This window comes from Crocuta crocuta, unplaced genomic scaffold (genome assembly GCF_008692635.1).
Source record: "Crocuta crocuta isolate KB4526 unplaced genomic scaffold, BGI_CrCroc_1.0 scaffold193, whole genome shotgun sequence".
Lineage (NCBI taxonomy): Eukaryota > Metazoa > Chordata > Mammalia > Carnivora > Hyaenidae > Crocuta > Crocuta crocuta.
This window is the reverse complement of record NW_027529624.1, coordinates 7,307,625-7,318,762: the sequence shown is the minus strand read 5'-3', so window position 1 is coordinate 7,318,762 and position 11,138 is coordinate 7,307,625. Positions and strand designations below refer to the sequence as shown.

Genomic DNA, 11,138 nt, shown 5'->3' with positions numbered 1-11,138 from the left:
CACAGAGCCGCGGGGGGCCCTGGAAACCCAAGTCCTTCCGTGTCCGGTCAAGGCCAGGGCCCGGAGAACAGCAACGTGCTAGGGCCAAGGTCAGTAGGGGACAAATCATCCGAATTCATCCCCCACGATCTGGGCTCTGCTGTGCCACCTCGGGGCACATCCGTAGTCCTGGCTTCCTTTACTGCCTCCCACTTCCTCACGCACATGGCTGCCGCCGCCTCTTCCGCACCCACCCACGTCTGACCCGACCCCAGGCAAAGCCCGGTGGAAGGGGCAGATCTGCCCCAGGAGGGGAGGGTGGACGGAATCGAGGCCGGCCTCTCCTCTGCCTCGGACCAGCAGGAGAGGGGAGGAACCAGAGGCCCGCCCTGGCCAGGCACTGCCCGGTGTCACTCGAGTCCTCATGTGGTTGATGGACACCATGCCTTGAAGTCCCACCGTCTGTGTTTTCCAGATGAGGCAACAGACTCAGTCCCAGCCCAAGGAAAGGCTGGGACTGACCGAGCTGTGTGACTCAGCACTCATCTCGCCCATGGCATCCTGGAGCCACCCACCACCCTTAATCCCAAGGTCCCGGGGCTCCAGCAGGGGCCAGAGTGGGGACCCCAGACGGTCTGAGCACCTGAGTCCAGGTATCTCTCACACGCTCTCAGTGCCACCGTCTGAGGTCCCAGAGGCAGCCACACCCCAGCCGTGGTGGGAGGTGACCAGGCCCCAGGCCTGAGGAAACCGCAAGACGGTGACAGACAAAAACTACGACGTGCCTGGATAAGAGAGGGCGCGCTGGGCGGAGCGGGCACGGCGCCCTGGAGCTGGCCCGCCACCGCCACCTTCCAGATGGGGAGACTGAAGGAAAGAACTACTCAAGGGCATTACGCGTGCGTCACACACAGCCGGATCAGAGTCCCAGGTGCCCGGCAAGTGGCGGGCAGTGACTAGACAGGTGGACTCAGGCTAAACTCTGGCGTCCACTCTCCGTGAGCCAGGCTGTGCTGAGCCCCAGAGGGGGGGCCGGGGAGGGGCCAGGGGGGCACATACAATCCTTACCGCGCCTCACACGCGGGGCGTGCCAAGGAGGGTTAGGAGTCAAGAGTCTGGGGCCTCCTGCCTGACACATCCTGCCTGCCTCTGCTGCTTTCTTGCTATGAGGCCTTGGGTAAATCACTCACCCTCTCTGTGCCTCAGTTGCCTCGCCTGCAAAATGGGAGCGCGACCTACCTCACAGGTTTGCTCTCAGATTCAGAGAGGACACACGTGGCCTGGCAGGGATCCCACTGCCCCCCCCACCCCCACCCTCCCCTGGCCCGGGCCTGAGCCAGGCAGCCGAGCCGAAGTTTTGTCCGGAGGGCTCCCAGAGGTGGCACTCACCAAGCGGGGAGGCACTGGGCGCTCGGGGGGCGGGGCGCTTCTTTGTCTTGGGGCTGCTGGTGGGGGTGATGCCATACCAGGGGTGCAGGGCCTTGGGTGTGGACTCTGAGTGGGCCGGGGCAGGGCCTGGGGCCAGGCTGGGTGCAGCTCGGGGCTCCGCCTCCTCCTCCTCCTCTTCCTCCTCGAAGGGGTTGTAGGGCTTGGGCTCCAGGCCAGCTGTCACCTGGCTCTGCTGGGCCACCTCCTCCACCCCTCCGTTCTCCCCCCGCCTGCTTGGAGGTCCGGGGCTGCTGCTCGGGGGGAGGGGGGCTGGCTTCTTCTTCGGTTCTGCTTGCACCAGTGTGATCCACGGGGGGTCCTTCCTGGGGGCTGGTGTCCTGGACGGAGGTGGGAAGAGGCAGGGACCATTAGGGGGCAAGGGGGGGGATGGGTGGCAGCATCCTCTCTCTGGACAATTTTGAGTCTCTTTATTTCAAAGGGAGTAAATGAGAAACTGCACTCCTCTCCCAGCCCAGTGGGGCCAGTCTGGGTCCAAGGCTGAAAGCCACTGCTATAGTCACAGCCCAGCTGGGTCCCTTGAGGCCCAGAGAGAGTGAACCTTGACATCACACAGCCTCCATTAGCCCAGCCCAGGAAAGGACCCACAGGGACTCTCTGTGTGAGGCTGAGAAAGCCATCGCCCACCTATGAAAGGGGACAATAATCTTCACTTCACAAGGGTTATTATAAGGATCCAGTGGACAGAGCGCCTTGCATACAGCAAGTGCTCACCTAGTACACGACTATGTCAGCCGGGGCCCACCCCTCTCCCTCACAGACCACACAGGGGAAGCACAGCTCCAAAGAACAGTTGGAAATAGATGTCCTCACGCAGGACGCAGGGTCCCAGGGTAGAGGGTGGGAGCTGAGCTTTTCTGGGTCTTTCTATACCTGGCTGCCAATTCTCACAACAGCTCTATGAGTGAGGCCTAGCGCTCCCACGTGAACAGAGCAGCAGAGGCTTGGAGAGGTCAAGGGACTCCGGGGGTACTGTCTCCACCAGACTACCCCCCACAGAAGTGGGGGCCCCAGGGGGAGCCTCAGGGAAGGAGAGGCGGGCACAGCGCTCCTACCCCACCCAGAGTGAGCCTCCTGCGTCCTCAGGAGGGCGTGCCAGTGAGTCTGTGCCTTGTCCCCCCAGGCCTCAGGGGCACCCGCATACCCACAATGAGGGCCTCTGATGCAGGAAAGCGTACCTCTCAGACAGCTTGGGGGTCCCTCTCGGCTTCGGGACGGGGGGTTCGTGCAGCCTTCCTAGATGGGAAAGGAGAGTGAGACAGGCCTTTGTGGGCGGCTATGGGTTGGGCAGCAGAGTCGGGCCCTGGGGAACCTGGTGTGCCCTCCCTTTCTACCTGGCAGATCTGGGACTCCCGGTAGCCATGGCAACCTCGCACCTCCCAGCCCTCAGCGAGATTAAATAAGCACCAAAGGTGATAGGTAAAGAATAGTCCTGGGGACAAGGCCAGGATACTGGAAACCTCATCTGCATTTCAGCTGAGAGGGGGGGGGGACCCGAGGGGGACACGTCCCCAACGTGGACCAGAAACACTGCCTCAACTCAGCCCGGGCATCACCCTCTCCTCAGAGCCTCCCATGACCCCTAAGTGTCCTCCATGCAACCCACAATGGCCTCCACTTCCCCCTGCGTAACAGACTTCCCCATTCTCCGGAAATCCCTGGGACTGCGCCCGTCTCCCCCTTGACACTGGCAGCACCTTGAAGGCACAGATCGGCCCGGACTGGATGTCTCTGCCCAGGGCCCAGCTCAGGCCTCCGCGAGCGTGGAACTGAACGAGGCACGGAGAGCGCGGCCCCGTGAGCGCTCCCAGGGCACACGTCCGTTCAAGCCCCCGATACACCCCGGCGAGTGCCCGTGTCCCCCGCTGAAGCCTTGCTCACCATTTACTAAGCCACCGCCGCCACCCTGCTCCCCCGGGGCCTCGTGTTGCAGACTGGACCGCGGCCGCGGTGTGGGGGGCGTCGGGGCCGTGTTCTCGGAGGTCTTCCTCGGGGCAGGCGTGGGGCGGCCGGCCGGAGAGCTGCCCGGCTCCTGCGGTTTGCTTGGGACCCGGGGCTTGCTGGGGATCTGGGGCCGGGGGTCGGGGCCGCCCTTGGGCACGTCCGACTCAGCCCCCACGGGCGCATCGGCGCTGGGGCCGCCTCCGTCCGCATCCTTGGTTTCTTCTGCCAGTTGTTGCTGCTTTGGCCGCAGCGGGGGCCCGACCTTGGTCCCCGACCGCCCAGCCGGGCCCAGCCTGGCGCAGTGCTCCGCACACACGAAGGTGCCTTCCTCGGGCCCACTTCGGTAAGCTCCAGGGAGCAGCGTGCTGGAGCACTGCCGACACCTGCCGGGGAGAAGGTGGGGTGGGCGCCCCAACTTAGCCCAGGACACCGGCTGCTCCTCCCCCAGCAGCCAGGGCTGCTCTCTCCCTCCCCTCCTGCCCCCTGCCAGCCTGGGTTCTGTCTCGATGCCCTGGACTTTCCAGAGGAAAAGGAAAACGGTAAACGTCAGAAGCACAGGACACTAAAATCACATGAAATCAGGGGCGCCTGTGTGGCTCAGTCAGTTAAACGTCCGACTTCAGCTCAGGTCATGATCTTACCGCTCGTGGGTTCGAGCCCTGCATCGGGCTCTGTGCTGACAGCTTAGAGCCCGGAGTCTGCTTCGGATTCTGGGTCTCCCTCTCTCTCTGACCCTCCCCCACTCGCAGTCTATCTCTCTCTCAAAAATGAATAATGTTAAAAAAATTTTTTTAAGTCACATGAAATCAAGCAGCATAAATTGTGAAACGTGCCTTCAGTTTGCACTGCAAGAGGAAGCAAAAGTTTGCCCCCACACAGAAGTATATCATCTCGGGTTTGGGCTGTCAGTCATTAGTGGCTCAGAAAACCAAGTCAGTGGTTTTCAATCAAGCAATGTTTTTTGCGGTTTTTTATGAAATACAATAAAATACGGGGCACCTGGGGCACCTGGGTGACTCACTCGGTTGAGCATCAGGCTTTGGCTCAGATCATGATCTCGCGGTTCATGGGTTCGAGCTCCGCGTCGGGCTCTGTGCTGACAGCTCAGAGCCTGGAGCCTGCTTCGGATTCTGTGCCTCCCTCTCTCTCTGCCCCTCCCTTGCTCATGCTCTGTTTCTCTCTGTCTCAAAAATAAATAAACTATAAAAAAAAAAACAAAAAACGCAGGGCGCCTCGATGGCTCTGTCGGTTAAACGTCCGGCTCCATTCGGGTCATGGTCTCACAATCTGTGAGTTTGAGCCCCGCGTCAGGCTCTGTGCTGACAGCTCAGAGCCTGGAGCCCGCCTCAGATTCTGTGTCTCCCTCCCTGCCCCTCCCTGCTTGCATCCTGTCTCTCTCTTCAAAAATAAACATTAAAAAATTAAAAATTAATTAATTAATTAAAATGTTTTTCTACATTTTCTAAGCTGTTTGCCTTTTCCTCGTCTCTTATTCTATTTTCTTTAAACTTGACTTCCCCTGGGAGCCACACATTGAACGCAAGTTGTGATGGTTTTAAAAATCCTTTTTTCCCCCAAGGGCTTTTAAAGCAGCTCCTTCACAGTCATAACACAGTTAGCTTCAGAGAGCTCTGAAGGCAGAGCTTCTGCCTCACCCGGAGGCAGAAGCCCCGAGCTCATCCCCTTCTCTATTTATGTGAGGAGCAAGGTTTTTCCCCTTACCAAGCCTTAGTCTGCTCATCAATAAAATGGGTATAACCGAGATGGTCTGGCATGAGGGGGCCCTCAATGACCCTGGCACACTGAGGTGCTGATTTGTGGAAGCCCCCTCCCTGGAAATGGGGTGCTGGGGGAGTGTAGCCCGCTGCCCCCCGAGTCCCCCCAGCCACTCACCGGAAGCAGTGCCTGTGGTACAGCTTGCCCTCGGCCAGGTAACGCTGCACCAGGTGCACGTGCTGCTGGCATGCCGCGCACGTGCTGCTGGGGGTCCGGTGGGCCCCCTGCTCTGACAGACTGCCCGAGGAGAGCTCCTCACCCTGCAGGGAACAGGGTGGGCAGATGGGGAGAGAGGTGTGGGCGCCAGCCACCCCCGTTTAAGAAAAGACCCCTTCCAGGGCGCCTGGGTGGCTCCGTCGGTTGAGCGTCTGACTTCGCGGCTCAGATCATGATCTCGCAGTTCACGAGTTCAAGCCCCGCATCAGGCTCTGTGCTGACAGCTCAGAGCCTGGAGCTGCTTCGGATTCTGTGTCTCCCTCTCTCTCTGCTCCTCCCCCACTTACACTCCGTCTCTCTCTCTCTCTCTCTCTCTCTCTGTCTCTCAAAAAGAAACATTAAAAAAATTTCTTTTAAGGAAGAACCCCCTTCCTCTCCAAAAGCCACTATCCCCCCTGTCTGCACGAGCATCGCTGTAGTCATGTCCTTCATCAGAGCCCCGGAGGAGCAGAGAAAGGGACAGTCACCACTTTGCAGATGAGGAAACTAAAGCCCAGAGAGGGGGAGAGACTTGCTCAAGGTCACTGAGTCAGAATGGAAACAAAAATCCTGACTTCCAGTTTCTGGGGCCCTCCCTTGCCAGAAAGAGGGCTCCTGGCTATATTTCCCCTTCCCCTCTCTCATCCCTGTAGGTCAGCCCCTGGCGGGTGACTGTCCTCTGAGGCCCACCTCAGCTGCCTTCTCTGCCTCCCCTCCCGGAGCTGCAGATGTAAATCCCAGCTTCTCCACTTCCAAGCACCGTGACCTTGAGCCAGCTTCTCACAGCACCTCTGTGCCTTGGGTTCCCTCCTGCAAACGGAATCCTCTAACCAACCCCTGCCTGTCTCAGCCCCGCCTCACTGGGCACCAGCACGGCACGGGGACAGCTCCCGCCCGCACCCCATCCCTCGGAAGCTCCTCCGGCAAGGGGAAGCTGGGAGCAGGCGGAAAAGCCCTTGGCACACCGGGAAGCGCTACCCACATGTGAAGGGCTAGCGTCGCTCCTCTAAACATCTTGGAGCAGGGGAGTGGCCTTGGCCAAATACCAAACCTCTCCGAGCCTCAGTTTTCTCATCTGTGTATCAGGTCACATAATACCCACTTGCCCGAGTTGTTGACAGGATAAAATGCAACCATGCTAGGAAGCTAACACCCTGTCTCAACAGGAATCGGGGGAGTATTTGCTGGATGACGTGTAAATCCTGGCAGCGCCACGACGGCAGTGTCAGTGCCGCAGACTGTCCTATGGCTCCCTTCCCAGGCCTGGCATCTCCTGATTCTGCCCCAAGCCCTGGAGAAAGAATGGAGCCCCGTGCCCACAGAACGGGACTGGAATCGGCCCCCTGCCCCCTCGCCCACCCTGGCCAGTGAGGCTCTACCACCAAAGCCCACGGGAAAAGGACCAAGCGCGAACATTGCTGCGGAATGTTCTGCCTACCTGAGCCGGGTCTCCCGGTTCTGCTGGAGTAGGTGCTGCTGATGGTGGGGAGGAGGGTGCCTGGGCCTTTCTAGGTGATGAGACACCAGCTGCCAAGAGACAGGAGGGAGATCCTGAGGCAGGTGGAGACCCCGGTGTCCCAGGAGGCCCCGACCTGGCCTACAACTTGAGCTCCACGGCTATCGCCTTTGGGCAGGCTACCCCCAACACAGCTAGACCACAGCAGGCTCCCACTTCCCACGCGCCAGGAGACACGGCCTCTTGGAAGCCAAGGGCAAGGGCAAGGGCGAGCTACTTAACCTCCCTGAGCATCCGCTAAGTGGGACAGCGACCCCTACCGCACAGGGGCAGTGTAAACGCTAAGGCAACAGTACGATCACACAATTAATTACCAGTACCTGATATGTGGCAGGACCAGAAGCTTCCTTCCCACCAGAGGAAGGGGGTTGGAGGGAAGGAAAACAGAGAAGCCACATGGTACTGGTTGAAGATTCAGGAAAACGGGCTGGTGTGGCCGAGAACCCTGTCTGTACTCCCTTATAGCAGAAGCAAACCGCCCACTGCACCAGCCAGCGCGCCCCTGACCCCCCGCCCAGCTGAGACTTCCCTCCTTTATTACCTCAGCAAATATCCACTGTACCCTATGATTAAAATAACAAAACTGGGTCACCTGGGTGGCTCAGTGGTCTGACTCTTGATTTTGGCTCAGGTCATGATCTCAGGTTTGTGAGATCGAGCCCCACATCGGGCTCTGTGCTGACAGCATGGACCCTGCTTGAGATTCTCTCTCTGTCTCCCTCTTTGCCCCTCCCCCTGCTCATGCTGTACTCAAGCGCTCTCTCTCTCTCTCTCTCAAAATACATAAACATGTAAAAATAAATAAAAATCTAAAATGCAAAAACCCATATACCCAAAAAAGTCAATTTTACAGTTTGACCATTTTAAGAATAAATCCTAAGTCGGGGTGCCTGAGTGGCTCAGTCATTTGAGCGTCCGACTTCGGCTCAGGTCATGATCTCACGGTTTGTGGGTTCGAGCCCCACATTGGGTTCTGTGCTGACAGCTAGTTCAGAGCCTGGAGGCTGCTTCACATTCTGTATCTCCCTCTCTCTCTGACCTTCTTCTGCTCACGCTGTCTCTCTCTCTCTCTCTCAGAAATAAATAAAAACATTTAAAAAAAAAAACAAGAATAAACCTCACGTTCCTTACTGTAGTCTGAAATATCATTTGCCGAACTTTTTTTTTTAAAGAATTTTTAAAGTTTATTTATTTATTTATTTAGAGAGAGGGAATCCCATGCAGGCTTCAAACCATCAACATAGAGCCTGACGCGGGGCTCAAACTCACAAACCATGAGGTCATGACCTGGGCTGAAATCAAGAGTTGGACACTCAACTGAGCCACCCCGGCGCCACTGCTACTGTGTCTTTTTAAATGCTCTCGACACCCATTGTGGGCCTTGAACTGACGACTCGGAGATCAAGAGGCGCGTGTTCTACCTAATGAGCCAGCCAGGCGCCCCTGCACATATCACATGCTGCAAGGGGAAGAACCGTTTCCTGAAACTTGTTTTAATGACACATGTACATGAACTTGGACTGCAATGGGAATATGTGTGATGAGTCACCGTCAGAAACTTTGGAAGCCGGGCAGCCTGATCGAGGAGCACCCCTCCATCATCCCTCTGTCTTCCTTCCCTCCTTCTCCCCTCTCCTTTGCAATTATACTACCTATTTTTTTTTAAGCCNACGAACCGCGAGATCATGACCTAAGCGAAAGTCGGAAAGTCGGACGCTTAACCGACTAAGCCACCCAGGCGCCCCTATACTACCTATTTTTTTTTAAGCCTTTATTTTATTTTGAGAGACAGAGACAGAGAGCAAGCGGGGGAGGGGCAGAAAGAGAGGGAGACACAGAATCTGAAGCAGCGTCCAGGCTCTGAGCTGTCAGCACAGAGCCCAATGCGGGGCTCGAACCCACGGACCGTGAGATCATGACCTGAGCCTAAGTGAGACGCTTAACTGACTGAGCCACCCAGGCGCCCCTATACTACCTATCATTAACCTGTGCTCTCCCTCCCTCCAGAGCCCCAGGGCAGGGGGGGAGGGGGGAGGGTAGGGAGATTGCTTAGAGGAGGCAAAATGTGAAGCTGGGAAGGTGGATAGGAAAGAATGTTGTGGGTGGGGGTGGGAAAGGTGGGACAGAAAATGGAGTTTGGGGCCGCAGGATCGATGACCAGGAAGAAAGGCTTAGTGGAGAAGGGATGTGACGTATTTCAAACACAAAAAAAGTCAGTATGACTATGGCTGGGGCAGTGCGTGGCTCCAACTAAGCAAGGGAGAGACCCTCGGAGGCCCCACTAAGAAGGATGACACTCAGCCCTGCCACCCTGTGACTGCCCTTTTGGCACAGCCGCTGGGCTTCCTGCACTCACACTCTGGCGGTCCCAGACCACGCCGTGGGTCCCGGAGGGCAGGGGTCCGCCGCCGTGCCCAGGGTCACTGGCACCCCGGAGCCAAGGGGAACACTCGGCAAGGTGCTGTGGTGTCTTGGCCAGGGCCAAGCTACCGGGTCCAGTGAAAGTCAAGTCTGGTCAAAATTGTCCTTGAAACCCTTCTACTTGCCCCGAAGGTACAGCCCAGCGCCATCTGGGGAAGTCTGGCAGGCTGCTTTGCCTCCCAGCAGGGAACGCACTGTGATTATTTCCTTGGGTTGAACAGCAGGTGGGATAAAAATGGTTTGCCTTTAGGGGCCAAGTTGTATGAAAAGCACAAACGGCACCTTAAGCAATAAGAACCCCCGCAGGCCTAGGGGGTGCTCCCACCCCGACGCAGCGAGGGGAGCCAGGCCCACCAGGGGTGCCCAGCNGAAGCCCCCCCCCCATCCCCCCAACCACCTCACAGTCCCCTCAGGAAGGGTGGCCCTCTAGAAAAAGGCTTACTTGAAAGAGATTAGGGTTTGGAGACAGGGAACCTTCCAGAAGACTGAATTGTGATTCTAGGTAAGCCGGCTAAACTCTAGCCAATGAAATAAAGAAGTCAGAGTATTAACCCTGGGTCCGAAAGAAGGGCCAGACAGGTTCACATTTCCTTGCTCCTCACAACAATCCTAAGAGACGGGTGCTATTCTTATCCCCACTGCAAAGGAGAAACTGAGGCAGGCAGATGACCCCGGTGGCGCATTGTTATCCAGATAGTCAGTCAATGGCAAAGCTAAAGTTCTAAGTCCATGCTCTTAATTTCCACCCTACTGCCTCTCACCAAAGACTCAGAGGTCAGGAAATACTTTCGCTTTGATTTCTACTAAAACACACATAATGTTACTTGTTCAGTTATAATATTGATCTCTATTGCTGGGGTGGGTGACAGATTATTTTAACTTTTATGCTCTTTTCTATGTTCTACCTTTTCTGTCGTAAAGATTTCCTGTTTTACTCTCAGGAAAAAAAAACAGTCTTTATAGAACACTTTTTTTTTTTTAAAGAGATAGTCTGGGGCGAGTCAAGGCCCCCCGGGACCCAGCGCAGGTGTCGGGACACCCAGATTCGGGACACCCAGATTCGGGCCCTGTCATTCAGCTTTCCTGTTGTGTGACCTTGAGCTCCTTGCTTCCTCTCCATTTCTTCTCCGCAGAAGGAGAGGCCCCGCTGTCCTCCCTCAAGATGATAGATTCCTGCCCGAAGATGCCAGGGGCAGGGGGTTCAACAGCNNAGCCCCCCCAGCTCCCCAGCCCCGCCCCCAGTGCCCCAGCCTCTCCGCTCTCAGACCTTGAAGGTCTTGCTCACTTACTTGCTTGCTCGCTGGGGAGGAAAAACCTCAGGGAAGTGTCGGCAAACAGGAAGTGAGGGTGAGTGCCAGAGAGGTGAACTCACAGGCGGGCGAGTGAACTCGCCCTGCTTAGTCTCTCTCCCTTTATTTTGTTCAGTGACTGGTTTACTTGTTTGTTGCCCAGAAGATTGTGAACTGTTATCGCAGTGCTCGGTGCTGTGTACTCAGTGCTGTGTACTCAGTGCTGTGTACTCAGTGCCTGGATGAATGATCTGGTGAACAAATGACGTACTGCTTGCCCGGCTGCCCCTTTAACGCTCAGAAAATCAGTCCTGCGCATCCCCAGTCCCCTCCCTGCCGCCCCAGGACCAGCCTCCCTTGCAGGGCTGGTCCCCTCTCACCTTGGCCAGGGCTGGAGAAGTGATTGTAATACTGGGACACGTAGGTCATGATGCTGAGGCAGTCCGGGACACTCATGGAGACCATGTCACTGGGGTCCAGGAGAGCAGGAATCCCCAGCTCCTTCTCGGCCACTTCAAAGGCCTGGGGTGGGGGCAGGTGTGGAGTGGGGGGGGTAGAGGGGCAGAGCAAGG

The 11,138-nt window shown here is 57.1% G+C and overlaps 1 protein-coding gene across 5 annotated transcripts in view; it reads right to left on the bottom strand.

Moving 5' to 3' along the window:
• MICALL1 (MICAL like 1) overlaps positions 1 to 11,138 on the bottom strand; it is a 31,785-nt gene that overhangs the window by 8,835 nt on the left and 11,812 nt on the right. For all 5 annotated transcript variants that reach the window (XM_077762096.1, XM_077762100.1, XM_077762097.1 and 2 more), the window contains 6 exons: positions 10,947 to 11,088; positions 6,779 to 6,867; positions 5,263 to 5,405; positions 3,307 to 3,752; positions 2,604 to 2,661; positions 1,369 to 1,745 (listed from right to left, as the gene is read on the bottom strand). In XM_077762096.1, the coding sequence (XP_077618222.1) occupies positions 1,369 to 1,745; positions 2,604 to 2,661; positions 3,307 to 3,752; positions 5,263 to 5,405; positions 6,779 to 6,867; positions 10,947 to 11,088 (1,255 nt within the window). The remainder of the gene's footprint in view (positions 1 to 1,368; positions 1,746 to 2,603; positions 2,662 to 3,306; positions 3,753 to 5,262; positions 5,406 to 6,778; positions 6,868 to 10,946; positions 11,089 to 11,138) is intronic.